The 21,776-nt window shown below is 36.8% G+C and overlaps 4 protein-coding genes across 5 annotated transcripts; 1 reads left to right on the forward strand and 3 right to left on the reverse strand.

Annotated features, from left to right (window-relative positions):
• Positions 1–162: 162 nt before the first annotated feature.
• Positions 163–2,887, reverse strand: LOC132192189 (Tryptophan/tyrosine permease). Its single transcript, XM_059607451.2, has 2 exons — positions 1,227–2,887; positions 163–378 (listed from the first exon to the last, which is right to left on the reverse strand). Exons 1-2 carry the CDS (start codon positions 2,753–2,755, stop codon positions 300–302), a joined length of 1,608 nt encoding a protein of 535 aa, XP_059463434.2. The 5' UTR covers positions 2,756–2,887; the 3' UTR covers positions 163–299.
• Positions 2,888–6,024: 3,137 nt separating this feature from the next.
• On the forward strand, positions 6,025–8,449 carry LOC132161958 (thioredoxin-like 1-1, chloroplastic). The gene is made up of 4 exons (XM_059572187.2): positions 6,025–6,513; positions 6,844–7,020; positions 7,119–7,283; positions 7,880–8,449. Exons 1-4 carry the CDS (start codon positions 6,241–6,243, stop codon positions 8,129–8,131), a joined length of 867 nt encoding a protein of 288 aa, XP_059428170.2. The 5' UTR covers positions 6,025–6,240; the 3' UTR covers positions 8,132–8,449.
• A 4,899-nt stretch (positions 8,450–13,348) lies between these two features.
• LOC132162541 (pyruvate kinase, cytosolic isozyme) lies at positions 13,349–19,995 on the reverse strand. Of its 2 annotated transcripts, none has more exons than XM_059572784.2 (3): positions 19,238–19,995; positions 14,434–14,895; positions 13,349–14,284 (listed from the first exon to the last, which is right to left on the reverse strand). In XM_059572784.2, exons 1-3 carry the CDS (start codon positions 19,337–19,339, stop codon positions 13,472–13,474), a joined length of 1,377 nt encoding a protein of 458 aa, XP_059428767.2. In that variant the 5' UTR covers positions 19,340–19,995; the 3' UTR covers positions 13,349–13,471. The 2 variants fall into 2 exon arrangements, with proteins under 2 accessions (XP_059428767.2, XP_059428766.2); XM_059572783.2 differs by lacking the exon at positions 19,238–19,995 and adding an exon at positions 15,770–16,184.
• Positions 19,996–20,043: 48 nt separating this feature from the next.
• On the reverse strand, positions 20,044–21,292 carry LOC132191563 (pentatricopeptide repeat-containing protein At1g09220, mitochondrial-like). The gene is given in 2 exon segments (XM_088510904.1): positions 20,044–20,567; positions 20,570–21,292. Coding segments are annotated over 2 exon segments (1,026 nt in total). The 5' UTR covers positions 21,072–21,292.
• Between the last annotated feature and the right edge of the window lie 484 nt (positions 21,293–21,776).

The following is a 21,776-nucleotide window of genomic DNA, read 5'->3' on the forward strand; positions in this document are numbered from 1 at the left end:
GACAGTGGCTGGCTGTCTGGCTGGCTGGCTGGCTTTTTTTTTTGTTTTTTGTTTTTTTCTGTTTTTTTTTGGTACTGGCATATCTTTAAATTAAAAATTAATAATAATTATAAAAAAAATCAGCATCCATCAATTTCTTTTTACGATGGAAATAGGCCTCGCCATTATTTACCATGAATTTGAAGGACTTTAAATTGAATTCCTCATTCTTAATGAATTGAAAAAGTAATAGTCCATACTCTTCCCTGAAAAGAAAGACATGAGGAATACACGGCTGTTAAATTCTAGCCGCTAGTCTTCTAATGCCAAATCCCCAAGATGACAGCAATGCAGAAGAGTAAAAGAAGTGCACCATCTCCCCCCGGCAGGACAGATGATCTGCCAAAATCCGAGCATGGAAACAAGACTCAACAAGTTAACTAGGAAAATACAAATGATCATAAAGAAACTTATTTGTATTCATCCAGGTCGGTACATCCACTGGAAAATGTTTTAACGAGTTATCCAACTATTCTTGAAAATAGATTATGGAACATACATGGAATGTGGAACCTAAAAACTGGTTTTCCATCAATTCAAAATCTAGTTTCATGTAAATAAGTTAATTTCCTTTCACTATTCCATTATGCAGAAAAATAACTGAGGATAACAAGACTATAGAACTGATCAAATGTCTTTTAGGCTTTCACATAATTCACTGACCTAAGAAAAAATAGGAGATCAAGGTTTCAGACAAATGTAAAATAGTTGGCTCTTTTGAGGATATTAGGCCCAAATTAATCAGACAGCAGTTTATCTAGAATCAAAAGGCTCATGTCATATGGGAGGAATTTGGACTCTGTTTCTGAAGTTAATTTTGGCCACATTGAACATGGGCTAATTCCAAATGAAATATAATGAAGCTAGAGAATGTGGCATTTGCACGGGTGATTAAGCACAAACAAGGATGAACCTGCACCTGCAGATAATATGTATCTACCTGGGACCTAGTTTTCACAATATACTCTTTCGCTTTTGGGGGCTTTTCCCAGGATTGAGACCAAACTTATATATATTAACCAATAAGCATGTATAACGACCGTCTCTGTAAGCCAAGTGTCACCAGAGCAGTTCATGTGTAAATTCTCTTTTATTTGCTTCATCTTGATGTTGCCTGGGCCTAGCTAACAAATAGTTTTAAGAGTATTGCTCAAACAAATCGATTAAGAGTAAATCCTTGGCCATACCTGAGCTTTTTTCTAGATTGATATATGTAAGCCATTGCAGGAGGAATGATGCCAAACAGAAAGCAGTTTGCATAAAGCCCAGCAAAATCGAGAGCTTTTGAAAAAGTGGAGCGGAAGAAAGATGCTATGAGAACTGAAGCAACGAGTACAACCACCACTACAAAGATCTTGAATGAATCAGAAGCGTCGACGCTTGATTTCAATTTAGCGTCTGAGGCAGCACCGCTCCTCGATTCTATATAAGAAACTTTCCCTGGCTTTCCGGAGTAAACAACAGAGCCAACTCTCCCATTTTCATCCACATTAGAACCCATTTCTGAATGAAAAGCCAATTTCCCAAAAAGCAACTGGAAGGTATCAAGAAGCTGTTTTGGGAAGCTTACAGCATACCCAATCACGCTAGTTGCCAAGGCAGAGAAGGCAAAGCCTTGAATTGGAGATGAAGCAGAAGGGTTGACGGAGAGCAAAAGGGATATAGGGTCCTTTATGGAAGCGGCCATGTTGGGGCCTGCAAGTCCCAAAACAATCAAATTCCATGACAAAACCATGAGCAACGGAACAGCCCCACCAACCAGTATTGCCTTGCGAGCATCATGCACGGTGTTCCCAGCAATCTTACATATGAAAGGGGTGATAACATGAAACCCCAATGTGAGTACAGTAACAGGTATTGCAGGCAAAATGGATGAAAAGCCCCACGAGGCATAAGCAAAGGAATTTAATATATTTGTTCTAGCCACAGATAAACCAACAGCCACAAGTGCAGTAATAGAGAAGAGCATGATGAGGCATAAAAAACGATTCGCTGCATCAATTGCCTTAAAAGGAAAGAAAAGAACCACGGTTCCAACAATCAGAGGAAACAAGGCATGAGCCATCACAAGATTCATCCATGGTAACCACTGAGAGACAAGCGAACCGATGCCGGAAACACATGCGACTAACAATGAGAAACTCAAGGATATGTAGACGAGGGCAACAAAAGCACCGAAACGACTTCCTAAAGCCTTTGTTGCAAGACCAGTAAAGCTCACCTCTTCCACCCCATCTTCTTCCATGGCGGCAAAGCTGAGCTCAGCAACAAGAATGATTGAGGATATGACGTAAACCCATGAGAGGAGGATGACAATGGTGGACGGAAATGGACCTGAAGTAATGGTGGCAGCGGGCAAGGCGAGCATTCCAGGCCCGACGGCAGTGCCAATGATCAAACTGACGGCACCCCAGAAGTTCTTTTTACGAGAACTCTCTTGAAGCTCCTCAGATTTCTGATGCTCTTGAACCTCGTGAGATTTCTGATGCTCGGTGAGGTTATCATCATCGGATTTAGCATCAGTGGTAGGAAATGACAGAGCATTGTGAGTTGTGCACCTTGCAATGTGGCTCAGATTGTGGGTTCTGGCCCGGGTGAGGACGGGTTTGATGGCGGGTGATGTTTTGCAATGATGAAGATCATTTCTGGCATGGTTGAATCTTGGATGGGTGATTGAGCTGGGTCTGGAAAGGTGGGGAAGATGTAGTTGAAGCATATTTTTAGAGTTGATATATAGGATAATCAGCCAATAACTCAATCTCCTTTTTCTTATAGAGAATGAGATTCTCCTGAAGAGGAGGGAGCTTGGAATTTGGACAGTGCTGGCTGATGGGTGGGGAAAAATATATGTCTAGTAAACAATGGAGAAGAGCCGTCAGTCGTCAGTCGTCAGACAATAAGAAAGAGATTCCTTTGAATCTTTGGTCCACAGTGACAATATAGAGAGAGAGAGAGAGGAGAGAGGAGAGAGGATGGATGGGCCCGGTATCTTTAGGAAAGCCCGCTGCCCGCCCGAAGTTATTTTCTTGATTCTTTTCCCTTTTCCTACAATTTTTTTTTTAATTTTTTTAAAGAGGTTAATTATTAAATTTGTAGAAACCACGTGAATATGAAATAGCATTTCTCTTTCTTTTGAGAACTGTTACATTTAGCAAAATTTTTCTTTAAAAATTAGTTCTCATTTCTCAAGTAATGTATCACTATTTCATAAGATAATAACATATTTTTTTAAATAATAAATCTTATGAGATAATGATACATGATTTAAAAATCAACTTTTAAATAAAAAATTTGATAATTGTAACATTTTTCCTTTCACTTATCTCATCTTTTTAGTACTATACACTTACATAAGTATATATATTTGTGAAAATATATTTCTTTTCATCTAAAAGAAATGTCTAACCAGAAGAGAAATTGATGACTGATGAGATCGATGTCGATACTTTTCAATGTTATTTCATCTTTCTCTTAGTGAAAGGAGAAAAAAAGAGCAAAAATTGAGAGAAGCAGTAGATGATGTAGATAGATGAGAAAGTGGGAAAAGTAGTGAACAGTCAAAATGCTAAAGTAATGCTGGATATCTTTTATAACTTGTTAACACAATTCATAGGAGCCGCATCAACTGTTAAATTTTTGTTAACCCTCTTCAATTATGTATTGACATGTGTTAGTTAACAAGTTGGATATCCTTCTTCATTTCTTGTGTGAACATGTAAAAAAAAAAAAAAAATAAAAAAAGACCTTTTTACTTTTATGTTAATATCTTGACACCTTTTTGGATCTAAAACCCAGAAAAGCCCACAAAAAAACATTAACGAACATATCATGATATTAACATATAATGAATGACATGCAAGATTGACGAAGATCTCCTATAATTAAGGGAGTTAGAATTTCATAAATAAAAAATTGGACAACCTAAATAACAAAAGTAGTGGGGGACCGATTATTATTATGTATCTACCAGCTCGTATCTATCTACCACAAATGATTTAGAGTGTGAAACTCACATGTCCGAATAAAGGGGCCCACAACCTCTCTCTCTCTCTAACGCCAAAGGGGGATCTCAATCTAAGCTACGCTTTTGTCGTGAATGGTTGGGTCACAATCACATGAGACGACACGACATTATCTAGGAGTAGACGAGGTGGCAACGAAGATGCCTTTGCCTTCTATGTCGAAATTCCAAAAGGATATGCTATTCTATTTCTTCTTCTCTTTCAAATTTCCCAGGATCAAGGATCAACGTTCAAACTTACCAAAAATCAGATCAAGGGTTGAGGTAAATCAAGATACTGACATTTCGAAAAGTACCTACTTCACGTGCGTGACTTGTCTACCATGAAACCACCGGATCCGGATGCACTGAATCAGATTATGAGCGTCTTTGACATGCCAAACACACATTTTTTTAATAAATTCGTCATAAGCATTTTGGGTGGATTAAAAAAATGAAATTGGTCCCATTGTTATTGTGTTTTGAGATTTTTTTTTTTTTTTTTTTTTTTCCAAAAAAAACTACAAGAAGACAAAACAAAAGAAAAATACAAAAACAAAAATTGTAACAAACATAAACAATTTTGGAGAAACTTTACTTTTGTCCCTTAAACTTTTACTTGATTTTACAAACTTTTCTTGAACTTCTAAATCTCTCATTTTGGACCTCTAAACTTTCAATTACTCTCAAATAGAACCTTTCCATTAATTTTAGCAGTTAAAAATACAAAAAAAAAAGAGACCAAAATGTCATTGATTTTCATTTTTTGTTTAAAATAAAAAAAAAGTTTTAGAAGTTTGAATTTTATACAAAAGTTAGAGGTATAAACATCATATAACGTTTAAAATCTGACGGATGGGTCCACATTGAGAACAATTGAAAGTTCAGGAGTCCAAAATGAGATATTTAAAAGTTTAAGAGATTGTAAAATCGAGTGAAAGTTTAGGGGGTTAAAGTAAAGTTTTACCAACAATTTTTTTTTTTTAAAAAAAAAATTAATATTTTTCTCGAAGTTTTGAAAAGTGTTTTTGAGTTTTAAATTTTGAAAATAGTTTTAAAACATATTATATGTTGGGTCTACAAATAGGTTCCTTTGATAAAATTTTGAAAAGTGTTTTTGAACAATAAAAAAATGAAGAGAGGTGCCTAAAGTAAAACAAATTATTGGCAGCAATCAACAGTGTCTAGCGCCAAAAGTTTTTGGTGGTTACCGTGGGTTATTGATGTTCCTAGCATCCATTGTGAGGCTGCAAGAAATTCATGGCAACTAGCATGGGATTGCTCAAAAATTCATGGTAGCCACCTCAAAGCTATCCAACGTTCCTAGCAGCCATTGCAAAGTAATTAAAAGTTTATAGCGACCATTCCAAAGCCGCCAAAAGTTCATGGCGGCCACCTTAGGGCCGCTAAACCTTCTTAATAATTACTGTATGGTTGTTGAAAGTTCATAAAGGTTAACTTGGAATTGAATGTTCTTGTATGCCATCATGGGGCCATTGAACGCTCATGTTAATTATATTTAAAGAAGTGATTTGTCTTTTTTTTTTTGTTTTTTTTTTTTTAAAAAAAAAAAAAATTAGTGGAGAGTCACACTGGAAAATCTACTTGGTTAATTGATATTTGATAAGAGTTTTGAGGGTTTGAAAAGCAAAAATAATTTTTAAGAAGTTTGCCAAACACAATAGGCTTTTTAACTGCATTTTTTTAAAATGATATATTCTTTGAAATGGTTATTTTTTTTATAAAACAAAAAACAAAATGAAAAGGCAAAAAAGTAATAACTCACTGATCCGGATTTTTAACAATTTTCTGTCCAAATGGCCATCCGAAAAGCAAAATTGATCTCTATCCAAAACCAACCTTATCCAATTAAATTCATCACATCACCGGTTTATTATTTTCACATCCACGTGCATTTTCCACCATCGTTGGATTCACATCATCAACGGTACAGAAATCCTAGCAACATTTTTCCAGCGTTTCCTTGCTGTCTGCGTTCATTTTGTCTTCCTGAAGTTCTCTCTCTCTCTCTCTCTCTCCTTTCTGGTTTTCTTGAAATTTCTTATGCTTGAAGCTAAAGCAATTAGGCAAACTTCTTTCTCTCAGTCTCAATTAGTTCTCTGACCTGGGTAAATTCATTTCCGCTTTTTCTGGGTTTGGTGGGTTTCTTGGGCAATCAAAAGTAGGGGAATTGGAATTCAATGGCGGAGGTGTTGGGCGGAACGAATCTGATTTCATCGTGTCATCATAGTCAAGGCGATGGGCTTTTTTCTGTTTTCCCAAAGAAGAGCTGTACTTACAAATCATCTTCTTCCGTGAAGTGGTTTCAACCTCTGAATCTGACAACACCACAGTCCCTCAGATCGTCTTTTTCATCACGCAGTGATTTTCATGGCAGAAGATTTGTTCTTCAAGAAAACAAATTCATGCCCAAGAGAGGGAATTTCCGATTCCAACCTGCAATTTTTGCTCAGGTTGGTAATTTCTTAGCCACATCTTCCTTTTTTTTTTCTTTTTTTCTTTTTTTTTTTTCAATTTAGTTAGACTTCGGGCAAAATATGTTTATTTGCAATAAAGGGTTCCTTGATCCTTCATTCATTTCTTTTGGGTCACACTTTTTTCTTTTTCTTTTTTACGTTTTTCCCCCTCTTTAAAATTGCGAGTTGAAATTTTATGCCATGTAAATTGATATTAAACTCGTATGTGTCCTCTGAAGATATGAATTGTTGAGGGAAATTGAATGGTTTTCTTTCTTTCTTTCTCTTTCTTTTTTTTTTAAATTTTTCATTGTACGGGATTTACAGACGGGCCTTCGGATTGGGAAGGTTCAGAAATGGTGGGACAAGGGGCTCCAACCCAACATGAAAGAGGTGACCTCCACACAGGACCTTGTGGACTCTCTATTGAACGCAGGGGATAAGCTGGTTGTTCTCGATTTCTTCTCCCCTGGCTGCGGTGGCTGCAAAGCTCTCCACCCCAAGGTGGTATTCTTAACCACAACCCATGTCGCTATTATGCCTTTTTTACATTCAAAACCCACCCCGATTGAGATGATTGTTTATTGTTCTCTATGTGGCAGATATGTCAATTTGCAGAGATGAACCCAGATGTGCAGTTCCTTCAGGTGAACTATGAGGAGCACAAGTCCATGTGTTATAGCCTTAATGTCCATGTTCTGCCCTTCTTTCGATTCTACAGAGGCGCTCATGGTCGTCTTTGCAGCTTTAGCTGTACTAATGCCACGGTCAGTATTCTTAATTTTCTTACTTTGCTTGCCAATGAATGATAAATTGTATATGTAAAATGTTTCTACTAACTTGGCTAGTTAATTCCTTTCCAATCAATCCTGTTTTTAAGCAATTGGGTGTTTTCCACTAGAAATTGGGTGGGGTTTCCAAACATATTATCTTCACCGCCTCCTTTAGGAAGTACCATTTGTAATGTTCCTTTTAGAGTTACACTTCCTCTCCTCACAAACATATTATCTTCACCGCCTCCTTTAGGAACTACTTTGTTATGTTCCTTTTAAAAAATTACACTTTCTAGCAGCCTAGCTAGTTTAACTATCCACTAATAAAGTTGAATGAGACATTATGTTTAGCTGCGCTTTGCATTATATTTATGTATTATTCAACGGGACACCATGTTTCTGTTTGTGGATTTACTGGCTTCATTTTTTGTAAATTTGAAGATATAATTTGCCACCCAATGGTTTAACTTTTCATGTAGGTTACGGATACCACTTGTTGATCTTACATTGTTTGCAGATACCATTTGAGCATTTGTACTTTCTTTTCCCCCCTCAATGCGGATTTTTAAATAATGGAATTAATAATACAGATCAAAAAATTTAAAGACGCATTGGCCAAGCACACCCCTGATCGTTGCAGTCTGGGGCCAACAAAAGGGCTGGAGGAGAAAGAGCTCCTAGCACTATCTGCCAACAGAGATCTGTCTTTCAACTACGCACCAAAACCAGTTCATCCAGTGCCTGTCCCTGCACAGGAAGAGATCATCGCAGAAACAGCACCATCTCATTTAAAGACTGCCCAAGACTCCAAGGAGAAGACCTTGGTCGCTGCTGGAAGATGATGTGGTTGTTTCCCAACAACGCCAATTTACTATATCTTTTCCCTTTGTACAGAACCGTTTTCATGTAATATCCATGTGAGAAGTGAACATACTACTAAAAATGAAGTCATGCTGTGAGTGTATTTTCTTATGGAGCAGGCCTTTGGATTTATGTTTTTTTTTGGATCCTAGCCTGCTGGTTCCTTGCAAGTTTAAAGAGCAACCAGTTGTGTGCTTGTTGGTGCTCTTTTATGTTGGACTGAAGCCCTTTTATGATTGTAAAAAAGCTTATCCCTTCTATTAAGTTATATAAGATAATATCTCTCTGTTTATCGATCAGTGGGACTTTTCCTTTTTCTTTCTTTTTTCCTTGGTTTCTATTGGAGTTTTTGGCATGGATGAATGCTACTTTCTTGTTCCATTTGGTTTTTTGTGGTTGTGGAGCAGGTGAACGTGCGTATGACGAAATCAATGAGCTTTTGTTTATTGTTTTGCTATGACGCCCTGAAATAGCTTGTAGGGTAGGGTATATAACTCCGGGGGAACAGAGGTATGCTCCTGGTCCTTAAGGCTGTGTTTGGCAAAAGGTTGGACAAGATCGGACACAAAAATTAAAAAAAAAAAAAAATTAAATCAATTTTAACATTTTTATTTTTTACATCATATCAATTATTTTTTATTATTATTCAAATAAAAAAATCATTACAAAACAAATTTTTTTATTTTTTTATACAAAACATTTTTATTTTTCTCTCTCTCATATTAATCAAATTTGCTATAGTACCGTTCCACTCTCTTTTTTCATTCCATTGCCAAACACAGCCTAAGACTCCTTACCCTCTAGTGGGAAGTTGGAAAGGAATGGAAAGCTATCTGTTGGTTGTGGGCATTCTTTTATTAGGATTGGTCAATATAAAAACTGAAGAAATATCTGTCTACAGGTAGGAAAGTGGTCGGAAAGGAATGGAAAGCTAAGCTATCTGTTGGATGTGGGCATTCTTTTATTAGAATTGGTCAATATAAAAACTGAAGAAATATCTGTCTACAAGTAGGAAAGTTTCTTGAAGCTTATTCAAACTGTGGGCTGATGTAAAAGTTGGTGCTACTCCTGCTGTCGAGCACCTAGAAAATTCGAAGAGGAGGAGGAGGAAGGCGAGTGTCGCTTTTTAAATGTTGGACCGCATATGAAAGTAACGGCGAAATTTGGTTGGATAAAGCAACGTTTGGTGGAAAAAAATATGGATTTGGTTGCGTTCGTGAGGGCTGAGGCCTCAACGTGGCCTATCAAGTATCAGCTATGTGATTACTGATTCGCACTAAAATATTCAAAAAGCTCCTATTCCCTTTCCCCTTCCCTTTGTCTTCCATCTGTCCAAGGCCGCCTTATCTAATTAGCGATCCTTTGTTATCTTATGTCTTTATCATTGCTTGTAAAGTAATTAAAGGATAATCAATAATTGCTCTATTATACGTGTCCTCTGCTTGCTTTTTCGGTCAACAAAGTACTATATCTTTTCTTAGTCTTATTTTTTATTTTTATGATTGGTCAAATGCCAACCGATAGATCAAGTTGACTGCAGGCCGAAATAGAGATCTAAAATATATATACAAGAAAGCAAAAAGATTGGCACAAGAGCTTATGAGAGAGCAGGCCAACGGGCATGAATGAAACTAGGATTTTAAAAGAATTATATGGATATTTTTTTAAAAAATAAAAATAAAAAAAAGGATCATTTTGAGGATTGGGGGACCGAACTACCGAAGGCTCAAGTCCCCCCCTTCACAGAGCCTAATGTTGATGTGCTAAAAGATTGATCTAATGTGGCGCTTTATGGTTGTATTCAAGTCTATTGGTTAATTGCAGGATATTTGGGTCATTAGGCCCCACACCAACTATATAGAGTCATTTACAATTTTATTTTTTTTCAAAACTAAACCTTCTTTATAATAAATCATTAATTATTCTAAAAGCTTAAACTGATGATTAAGAATAAATTGAATCATTTAATTAACAGTTTAGTACCTCTTATAGTCACCACCAAGTTCTTCTAAATCGAACAATATCAAAGTTTTTCCTCGTGCCCATATCAAGTTGTGAAGTAAACTCTAGTTTGAAGTAGAAGAAAATGATCGCTTCTTTGGGTAGCATTTTCATGTAGACCACAGTATGGATCCTGATTTATGTGCAATCCAAGAAGCAGCATCCATTGGTCCCCTTAAGCCTTAAATTACAGATTGTGTTGCCAGTTGCCAGTTGCCACCATACCATATAACCATGAAGAAAGCTATTTTAGCTCCCCCGCTCTTTACACACAACTCTTAAGAAATAGTCAAGTAAAATATGTTATACTGCCTACCATCAGCTTTGGCATAATTTATTAATTTCTGTAGGGGTCTAGAAAATTCCCTGTCCCCTATCAAAAAACGATTATCACAGGTAGAATTGTTAGGCATTTTGCAGTTGAGGATGAAGATGACATCTTAATTTCAAGTAGAAGCATTGCTTGACTAAATCTTTCAAGGACTCCAACGAAATACTCACCATGGATTGTTAACTACACTAGTTAGTTAATGACTGAATAATGTTGGGTTGATGGGCTAGCCCACAATACATAACCAAGGTACACTAGTTTGTTAATGACTTAATAATGTTGGATTGATGGGCTAGCCCACAATACACAACCAAGGTACTAAGCCCACCTAGGCCATGTTCACAACCCATTCACGTGTCCCGCCACTTCATCGTAGACAAATGTGGGAGTCATTTTTCCTTTAGCTTATTTTTCTTCTGTTTTGCTACTACTTCCTATTGACATTTGGACCAAAACAAATAACTATTCTAACATGCAAGTAATAAAAGCATATGATTTAGCATTCAATACTAAATGTTTAGGGGTGATAAATGAGAGATCGTAGCAAAGCCTGTGGATCAAAACCTTAAAACTAAAACTCCATGCTTACTACTGCTTAGGAATTATTTTCATACATAACAGTGATACACATACAGAGTTTCCCACTCGACAATCAGAGAAGCTAATATACATACACATATCATACATCAACATTAATTCCATTGTGGAAGGAAGCATCATCTGCCTTCTCATTCTTTCTTTCTTCAACCAAGAAGACTTCAAACCCAACTCAGTAGTTACCATAACATCATCCAAAAACTTGGTTTTTTCCCTAAATATTACTAATTTCGATTTCTCTTTTGCCAAACTGCACAATGACGGTATAAAGACACCACAATGAAATACGAAGTTTCAGAATAACTAACAACAAATTCTCCTTAGGCCATTATGATCAAACAATCGACCAAGTTTTCCCAGGTAAATCCCAAAGCATTTCCGCGTTCCCACCTTTTATCCCCAAAACAAAGAGAAAAAGAAAAAAGAAACATCTCGATTCTCCCTAACAGAGAGAACAGCAAATGCCGTACTTTGCAAAGCAGGGTGCAACAAATTAACAAGCAAATACTAATTAATAAGCAATGGTATTCAACATACATACATATTAGATAAAAAAACAAAAAAATAAAAACACACAAATGCATAAAGCAAATAACAGACAAAAAGGAAATTAGAACAGGAAAGCCCGCAATTCCATCACTGCCCGATCAAATGAAGGGCTCAGAGCGCAGGCAGTCTTCATCGCAAAAAGGGTGAAGTTTAAGACTAATTTGGCAAAAGGGATCTTCTTCAGAAAGAACTCATTTCTTTGTCTTCCTACAATAGCTGAGCCTCCGGCAGCCCCTTTTTCGTTATCGAAGTTGGGACAGGGTGGCTTCAGCCTTCACAGACACTAAAGAATGGCTTTTCTGATTTGAGACCTCCCCAAACCAACCAGTCCTTCCTCTCACACTCCTGCTCAGATAAGATCAAGTAATCGGTGCGATCTAGGGTTTCTGCTCTTTGTTTTATAACCTCTACTTTCCCGAGTTGCCCATCTCATTTGCTTCAATATCCCCAAAATATCCCCACATCAACCACAAAACTCTCATTTATCCTTCTCTACAAATTAAATATAATTATATTTCACCAAATTTGTATAGAACATAATTTTCCTCTAAACTAAGTTGGAGAAATTTCTTTCAACTTAGCTACTCTATAAAAGTGACATGTGTCCATTTTTTTTAATAATGTGCATATAATTTTTTAATAAAATTTATTTCAATTTTATTTCTGCTATTAAAAAAATTCATTTATATATCTGTACCGCTCATTTTTTAACTAAAACTCTCAAGGCTAGGGAATTTTTTTTTAATCTAATGACATAACTAAATTTTCACACATATATAATAATATATATTTTAAATTACTTGTTGGTGCATTTTTTCTTCTCCAAGATATTAGAAAATCCTAACATAATGGTTAATTGAAAAGGCTATGTGCTTTAAGAATACATTGCAAATCTTTTTAAGTTTGGAGATAACATTTAAAATTCGATGATAGTTGAAAAGGTAAGTATAGTTTTTGCAATTAATACCCGAACTCGTGAGAAGATTTTTTAAGATTAGAAGTCAAGGCGTGACAGTTTTCCATTTACTTTTTTTGTAATAATATAAGTAAAAAGTATCTTCTCTTGTTGGTTTATTTCTTGGTATCTCATATATAAAATTTTAAAAAATAAAATAACTCAAATAACAAGTGTTTCTTTATTTTCATGTAAATGTATTTTAAGTAATTTTTTTTTTTAAGTGACTAATGCTAAGGCGTCACTCAAAATAAATATAATAAATAAATGTAAAAAATAACATTAGTAATATAATAGGCCTGTCCATCCGGTTTTTGCTTCAAAGTTGTTGTTCCTTTAAATGGTTGGGCCAAGAATCTATTGGACCCGATTTTGTCCCATTTCCCTTTTTTCTTTGACATTATTTTGGCTAGTCTGGGTAATGGTTGGGTCCCGGCTCTGCTATATTTTGATTTCCTCGTCTCTCCTATAACTTTGTTATAACTTTAGTATTTGTATTTCTCATCATATTTACATTAAAAGAAAAGGAAAAAGGGTGTTATAGGCCTATAGGAAAGCAATATTTGCGATCATAGAAGAATAATAATATTGTTAACAATGGAGCTTTTTCCTGAGTTGGATTTCTTCTCTTCTGATTTTATGTTGTTTTATTTAAGGCTGTTACATAAAGACGGAAGATGTTGAATAACATTCACAGAAACAAGGATTAAAGGAAAAACATGCAAACACAAAATTGTGATGATCGATCGATGTATATATCTCAAAGATTCTCACCAAAATCCAATGAATTGAGTTCAATAACCGTCCCATCCTAGGAAAAACAAGAAGAAAAAATCGCGCAACAAAATAAGATCGAAGTACCATTCACCAAACTTTGGCCCAATACAATCAACCAACAGTCAATATTTTGATGACAGTAGCAGACTCAACTCTATGCAACACCACGACCGAGTCTCCAGGCTTGCAAAGTTGCTTGGCCTTTGCATGTTGGAGGGCCAACTCTACGGTCTCTTTGGTTGATTCTGCATGAGAAGCTCTTGCAGAACTTGTGCTCAAAACAGGAACCAAACCCCGATAAATAAGGCTATGCCTTGCCGGAGCTTCATCACTGCATGACCACTCGAAAGAATCTGTTCTTATCTCTGGAACCACCACCGACAAGATTGGCATGCTTGGCCTGTACTTAGCCACTAGCTTTGCAGTGCTTCCTCCTCTGGTTAGGACCAAAATTAGAGCTGCTTTAATGCAATGGGCTGTGCTCACAGCTGAAGAGGCCAAGCTCTCCAATGGGCTCATCGGGATTGGTGCAGTTTTCATTATTCTTTTAAAAAGATGTCCGTAGTCTATAAAATCCTCTGCCTCTGTGCAAATTCTTGACATGGTTTGAACAGCAATTTCAGGATAGGGCCCAGCAGCAGTTTCTCCGCTAAGCATGACGCAGTCAGTGCCATCAAGAACTGCATTAGCAACATCAGTGGCTTCAGCTCGAGTAGGCCGGGGAGATTTGGTCATGGACTCCAACATCTGAGTGGCAGTCACCACTGGTTTTCCTTGCATGTTGGCCTCCAGTATCATTGCTTTTTGAGCTAGGAATATCTTTTCAATGGGAATTTCCATTCCTAGGTCACCCCTTGCCACCATAAATGCATCTGAGTTTGCCAGAATATCATCGAAATTAGCAACACCTTCTTGATTCTCCACCTGCCCGGCCCCAAATTAAACACAACAAAATAGTCAGTATAGTAGCTCTATATATATATATATGTCAAATTCTTAGAGTTCACAATTAACTTCCGCTTGCTAGCTAGCCTAGTTCAAACAATTTCTTCAAATTAATGACATTAACATACCTTTGACATGAGAAGGATGTTGTTTGCATGGGGTCCTAACAGTTGCCTGACCTCCACAAGGTCAGAACCTTTGCGAACAAAAGAGAGAGCAATCATGTCAATCTTATTTGGAACTCCCCATTCCAAAATATCCTCTTTGTCCTTGCTCGTTAAGGTTGGGAGATCAACAATAACTCCAGGAAGATTGACATTCTTCTTCTCACCAAGTAGTGCAGAGTTTTCACAACGACAACGAACCAAACCCCGTTCCTTGTCACAATCCAGAACAGTAAGAGAAATTGTCCCATCAGCACACAGAATAACACTTTGTGGCTTTAAATCCTCAGCCAACTTCGGGTAGCTCATACTTATCATATTCTCATCACCTTCAATGCTATAGTCAGTCGTGACAGTAATCTCTTGACCTTGTTGAAGCTGTATGGGTTTTGCGTCTTTCAAAAACCCAGTTCGAATCTCAGGACCCTAAAAAAGGAGATGGAAGAACCAATTAAAGTAATTCATTTCCAAATCAATGGCTTGTTGAACATGAATGAAAGCTAAGTCCACTACTGATCAGTACTGTACACAAACTTATTCATCAAAAAGTTAAAGCATCGAGCACATGATCAACAGAAAAATTATAGAACGTACGCGAAAGGTCAATTAAAGCTCTTATTCCTTTACAAAGCATATCTTTCTACAATCGTTGTTATTATTATGGAAAAGTTGCAGGAAAGCGAGCAGCTTCTGACCAAACAACATATTCATTGATCAAGACTCATTACATCAAATGGTGAAGATGATATAAATTAAAGTTCATGCATTCATTAATTGCACCTTAATTATAAGCAATCTGTTTCAATAATCAACCAAAAGTAATTAATGTTCTAAAAAAAAAAAAAAAAAAGATTTGTAAATAGTTTTGAAATTGAAAACTGGAATTTGATTCAACAACAATCAAAACCACTTTCTTTCCGGACACATTCATGCATGTAGGAGCTTGATTCACTTTCAATGAGGATCCAACGCTAGCTAAAGCAACCAAAAACCGACCCATCCTACACACGCTAATCTAAATAGCTCTGAACTGATTCTAATTAAACAAAGACTGAATCAGTATGTACTAATCTCATCGAGAGAAATCTTATAATTAAGGAAGCAAACAAGAGAAAACCCAACAACGCTAGAATCAAAGTGAATGAATAACATGGAATAATCATAAAAATATAAGAAAACAATAAAATTAAGTAGCTAGGAATTGAAGAAATATATAAAAATTAAGACGCATATATTATATATAAAAGAAGAAGAAGAAGAAGAAGGAGGAAATTAGCTGGAAATTAGAATATATATAAACCTTAGTATCCAACATGACAGCACAGAGAATGCCGGTGTTGTTCATGGCAGCCCTGAGATTATCGAGGGTCCCTTGGTGGTAAGCATGAGAGCCGTGGGAAAAGTTGAAGCGAGCAACGTTCATCCCTGCCCTCAGAAGCCTCTCTAACATGTCCACCGACCGAGAAGACGGTCCCAACGTGCACACTATCTTAGTCTTGGGCCTCCTCTCCCCGCCAACATTATTGTTAACTACTCCCAGAATCTTCTCCATTATTAATTATGCTCTCACCAGACGCTACAATTCACAAAGAGCTAGGGAGGGTTTTGAAAGGTTTCTTAATGCTTACTTAATTCGTAGGGTTTTTTACACTTTACGATGGATGAGTCAACCGATATATGGAGCCATCCCTTTTATAAGATTTGATACTCAAGCCATCCCTTGTCCTTGTTGGGTGCAGATTGGATTTAAGATTTATTGTTTGCTTAGGACTCAAGCAAATATTTACTAGGTTTTCTTGGAAAAGGAGGAGCGCGCATCAAGGTATATACTCTTTGTCATAAAATTAATTATAATTTATTTCGCCACTTCAAAACTAGCATAAATAATCAAATGTTAACCACGTACGTAATTACGGATCAAAATAATCGATTCTTTTTCCTTTTTTGGTATCCGCCCCAATATTGTAAATTGTAATTTATTGTTTTGCTACCAATGGCCAATGTGTACGTGATAGTATTAAATATTGTAAATCGCAGCCGTCCAAATATAAATAGTATTAAAAAGTCAAGAGCTAATAATTGAGAGCATATACATATAAAAAAGTATAATGTCAATTTTCAACCAAGAAAAAAATAAAAAAAGCTTGATCTCAAAGAATGAGTTGAGACTTGAGAGCATATGTATATATATATATAAGTTGCGCACCAAATTAAGAAAATAATTGAGAGCATATACTTCCATGCTCTACCAGTAGCAGTATATATGAAATGAAAAGTAGTGGCATTTATACAATGCGTTCAAAGAAAGCATCAGTGAATAAGAATTCTTTAAACGCATGCAATGCTTGCCCCCTTTAGGTCCCATGCGACAGTACTCAGAAATCAGAATCATATAATTAATTTATAGATACTCTAAATACATACAACTCATGCGTCACAATAACAATATTATTTCATTGACATCAGAATTTCATGAGATCAAAAAATAAATAAATAACCCTCACGACTTCCGGGGATCATAACTTGTTTTTGAAACATATATTGCTGCTTCAAGTTGTGTTGTGCCTGACAATATAACACACTTAACAGAGATTGTTCGAGGATTAGGTTCTAAAAAATTAAAGCAGAAAATTTCCTCAACGTTAATTATATATATGGTGAAGACAATGATGTCTGAAGAAATGGAATGAAAACCAACTGTGACAGAACACCTAAGGAAATTAATTAAGCCTGTGGATCAAAATCTTTCGACCTTGCTGTTGCTGTCTACATTTCCATCGCCAAAAGTTAAGAAAATGAGAAAGTTGTAACATCTCAATCATTTAAATGCAGATAACAAATATTAGTTTGAGCATAAAGTACACACCGACAATGTGATGATGATGCAACTTGTTACTTGCCCTACTCTATTTAAAAGCAAAAATCATAGGAAAAATATAATTCTTTCTCTGCATATGTAGACTAGTTTAGAGATTGGTCAATTAGGTCGCCAATCTCCTATATATATTTTTCACCCTTTTTGATTTTAAGATCCAAAATTTTCAGTTTGATAGATTTAATATTTATTTTTTATAAGTAATATATTTTATTAAAAATCGTAAGACGCCCCTAAGTACATGCAGTATATACAAGAGACTCCAAACGAGCAAGAAACCTAACCCAAAGCCTTCAAACCCAAACCCAAAACCCACAAAACAACAAAGCCCATAACTCCATGAGGCACTCAACACTAGAAAGTGTCAGTCTTGCCTTTCTGGCTACGAGCACTCCTCAATTTGGAGAAGCCGTGAGCCACCCTATGCTGAGTGTTTTTTATTATTATTATTATTTTTCTTTTATTTAGGAATAAAATAGTATTTTTCTCACATATTTTTGTTACCTATTTGAACGATGATCTAACATAGGTCTTGAATTTAAAATGAGCCTAAACCGAGCTCTTAAATCTATCAAATTAAGAATGAGAGTCTTAAAGTCAAAATATATAGCAAAAAGCACAAGAGGTTGGTGACATGATTTCTCTTAGAGATGTTAACAAATGTAGCCAATTATTAATCACATACTGTAAAGGATAATCACAAGAAGATTGATAATCAACTCAAATAGCCATACACGTCTATTCCCTTCAATTGGGGAACAACTTGTGTTTTCCATAGGCGGTAGTTGTCGGCTTTCAGCTTGTGGTGAAAGCAATTTTGCAGGTTTTGGAGGGTAGGGGAGGAGTCAGAAGCTATGTGAGAGACGTAAGTCACAGAGGAGGGCTCTGATACCATGTGATAAAGACAATATGTTTGAATATTCTGCCTTACTCAATTGAACATTGGACGTTTGTATTTATAGAATATAATCTGTTGTACATTTGAGAACTACATTTGAAATATACTACTTATCTTAGAAGATAAGAATCTACAATTGAAGAGATGAGAGACATAATCTACTGGAACAACCTTATCTATGATAATGAGACTTATCTAAGATAACAAGTTTATCTAAGTTTAAATTTTGAGTAGATTATCAATCTTCTTGTGATTATCCTTTACACATACCATGTTGAATTGTCGATTATCCCAAAACTTCTCCGATAATTAATCATTTAACATGAAATCAACAAAGATATTTGAATAAGAACATTGTCTCTATAATTCACCTATCATTTCAATTAAATATTTAATGTGTCGGGTCTCACTTATTGGAGAGGAAGTTTGAGCCCACACATGAAGGGAGTGTTAAAATATCAATTAATTACTAAATTTACCATTTCCTATCAGCTTAAACTTATGAAACAATAATTGAATGTGAAAATCACTTTTAACTATACAGTGAGTAGGTACTCATTCCTGCAACAACATTCCAAAATCATGGTTCAATTTTGCAATTAAAATTAATATTCTCGACTGTATATATATCGAATAACCTTGGACTAGAGTTATCATACGCCTTCCAAACATGATCCATGTCTATAAAAAGCCAGAATGCACAATATCATGCTTTTTTATGGGATTGAGATCCCATGAAATATCCTAAGTATTGCATGGGATCTCAATCCCTTTTTATGTCCTAGTTAGAGTTCAAAAAGAGCGTACACAGATAAGCATCGACTGTTACCTAAAAGGTTATCTTATCAAACCAAGATGGATTGCTCGAGGTTTTTATTCCTGAAGACATAAAAAATGAGAAGAAGCACGAGCTCGATTTACTCAAAAACAGCCAAGTGGTAATTGGCATGCAGAAAGGAAGCCAAAACACTGGTTCAAAAGAAACAAGCGCTAACCTGATGTTTCTTTGTGCATGGTTTCAATGTCAGGCTTGTGTGGGAACTCGAACCATTACGATCAACCGCCGAAAAATCATCATCTGCTCTCTTCCATATCATCCTCACCTTGAGAAATGGATCTTAGTGTAAGAGTTTACCTCATCTTGGGAAATATTGGGCAACGATCCAAATTACTAATGGAGGGTAGATCCCTCAAGGTCCTAATAAGACCTATTGCTATCCACGTCTTGATTTGAATTGCAAGGACAGTATATCGGTGTTAATGTCAGAAGACTTGTTGCTATCCTCAATAAGACCTGGCATCCGGTGAGAGGCCAACTTCATAGAATAATGAGAATCACCTCAACAGCCTCTCTAAGCCAGATGTTCCATTGTTGGCTGCAATTGCTGTTAAAAATGGAATGTTCCGACCCTCCAAATCCGTAGGTGCCACTAATGCTTGGATTGAACTGCTCCTCCCTTCATGCAAATAACCAGGGTTAGAATTTGCTTGAGAGGAGATAGGATTTTGGGACTGACTGAAATTTGATTGTCCCCAGAAGAGTTCATCCTCAGCAAGTCCAGGACTGAAGCCTATTCATCCTTCAAATAAACAGCATAACCAAATTTGTTTTTTATGCAGATTCCAAATTACCCAATAAAAAAGCAAAAGTAAGGGACCCCATGAAAGACAGTCTCAATCAACACAAAAGCATCCTAAAAGGATGAGATATCTGTCATTAGGTTAAGCAGTTTCTCTATCAACCCAGCATTCAGATATAGGACAATCTGTCTAGACCATGACAACCCATCTTTACCTTCAGTTAGACCAAACTGTGGCCTGGAACTTTGAAGACATTCCTCTCATCCATCAATTTTCCCAACCTCTCAGCATCTCCAAACATTCCAACACCAGCAAAGATGTTGGACATGAGCACATAATCCCCTCCATATGCTCTCTCCATCTCCAATATCTTCCTGGTGACCCTCTCACCCATCTCAACATTACCATGAAAGCTACAAGCGCCTAAAAGTGTCCTCCAAATCAAGACATCTAGAATCTCAGCAGGTATCTCCAATGCCATCTTCTCTGCTTCTTCTAACCTCCCTGCCCTCCCCAACATATCTATTAAACACCCATAGTGCTTGATATCCGGCACAACTTGACACGTCCCATTTACCATCTTGTTGAAAAAATTTAGCCCCTCATCAACCAGGCCTCCATGACTACAGGCATTTAAAACGGTCAAGAAAGTCACCCGATTTGGCTTCATACCAACTTCCTCCTTCCTTTCAAAACTCTCTAGAGCTTCTTTTCCCATACCGTGCATCGCAAAACCAGAGATTAAGATGTCCAAGACACCAAATTTTTCCTCTGGCCAGATATCTCCTCAAAGAATCTCGATGCACTCTTTATGCACCCGCATTTTGCATATGAGTCTATGAGGGAATTTGTAACGCGTATGTCAGACGCATTAAATCCTCTTTTCTCTCCATAAGCGTGAACTGATTGGCAATTTTCAAGAGTCCCGAGATTTGAAATGGCCGGAAAAATTACCAGAAGGGTAACTTCAGTGGGTTCTATACCGTCATAAATAATCATTCTTCTAAACAAAGCCAAAGCCTCATCAGGCAGATTCAAGCGTGTGTACCCATCGATGATAGCAGTCCAGGACACGTCAGTCCGAGTTGGAATCTTATCAAAGAGAGAACGAGCAAGTTGGAGGTGACCCCATTTCGTCAAACCGGTGGTCATGACATTCCAGGTGACGGTGTTTCTCTCGGGCATTTCATGAAACACATGCAGAGCTTCAAATAACGACCCACAAACAGCATACACATATGGATGCATGGAGAAGGAAGGTGAAGCCGTGTAGGTGAAGTTGTCGAAGGAAAGATAGCAGTTGAGGTGCTTGTAGAGCACAAAAGCTTCCAGAGGGGATTGGCCGAGAGAGTAGCAGCGGAGCAAAGTGTTAAAAAGAAGAATATAGGACGTAGAGTGGCGGTTGTGTAGTAAGCCAGAGGTGAAGAAGTGAGAGTGGACTTGTTGGATGGCTTGGCGGGCTTGATGGGTGTTTGAGTAAGATGGATACCAATTGGTTTAGTTGTAGATGATGTTGTCGAGAAAGGATGTTTATTTAGTTAGTTATAATTTTTTGGATTAAGTTGGAGATGGATGGTACGGTATAAGGAATAGTGGTCTTTGGTTGTCGAGAAAGGATGTGGCAGTCTCCTTCTCAACCTCAGCAAGTCAGCATATTGCCTTCGACCATACCAATTACCAAATTTTATACAACACACAAGAGAGAGAACACGTTCTCTCTTAAATTTTCAACACAACTAAAAACGGTGGAGAGATAACTCTGAAAAGAGAATTGGTCTCTGGAATTGCACATACAACGGGGAACGGACCTTACTGAATCCCATCCCCATCCGACCTTTCTTAACTTCTTCGTTCCCACAACCACAAATACATATTATTTCACTTTCACCTTTGACCTTTATCATAATTTTACACTTGCTGTTTTACCTTCTGTTTTTAACACGTGAAATCGTG

This window comes from Corylus avellana, chromosome 10, assembly GCF_965113065.1.
Source record: "Corylus avellana chromosome 10, dhCorAvel1.hap1.2, whole genome shotgun sequence".
NCBI lineage: Eukaryota > Viridiplantae > Streptophyta > Magnoliopsida > Fagales > Betulaceae > Corylus > Corylus avellana.

What these genes read in the sequence shown, in the direction of transcription:
- LOC132162541 (XM_059572783.2), bottom strand. Translation starts at nt 16,021, where the DNA reads ATGGAGAAGATTCTGGGAGTAGTTAACAATAATGTTGGCGGGGAGAGG. An exon ending in CTGTCATGTTGGATACTAAG is followed by an intron (nt 14,896 to 15,769) that starts GTTTATATATAT and finishes CTCCTTTTTTAG; the next exon opens with GGTCCTGAGATTCGAACTGG. An exon ending in ACATCCTTCTCATGTCAAAG is followed by an intron (nt 14,285 to 14,433) that starts GTATGTTAATGT and finishes GGGGCCGGGCAG; the next exon opens with GTGGAGAATCAAGAAGGTGT.
- LOC132192189 (XM_059607451.2), bottom strand. Translation starts at nt 2,755, where the DNA reads ATGCTTCAACTACATCTTCCCCACCTTTCCAGACCCAGCTCAATCACC. An exon ending in CAATCTAGAAAAAAGCTCAG is followed by an intron (nt 379 to 1,226) that starts GTATGGCCAAGG and finishes GGATTTTGGCAG; the next exon opens with ATCATCTGTCCTGCCGGGGG.
- LOC132161958 (XM_059572187.2), top strand. Translation starts at nt 6,241, where the DNA reads ATGGCGGAGGTGTTGGGCGGAACGAATCTGATTTCATCGTGTCATCAT. An exon ending in GCAAAGCTCTCCACCCCAAG is followed by an intron (nt 7,021 to 7,118) that starts GTGGTATTCTTA and finishes TCTATGTGGCAG; the next exon opens with ATATGTCAATTTGCAGAGAT. An exon ending in TTAGCTGTACTAATGCCACG is followed by an intron (nt 7,284 to 7,879) that starts GTCAGTATTCTT and finishes TTAATAATACAG; the next exon opens with ATCAAAAAATTTAAAGACGC.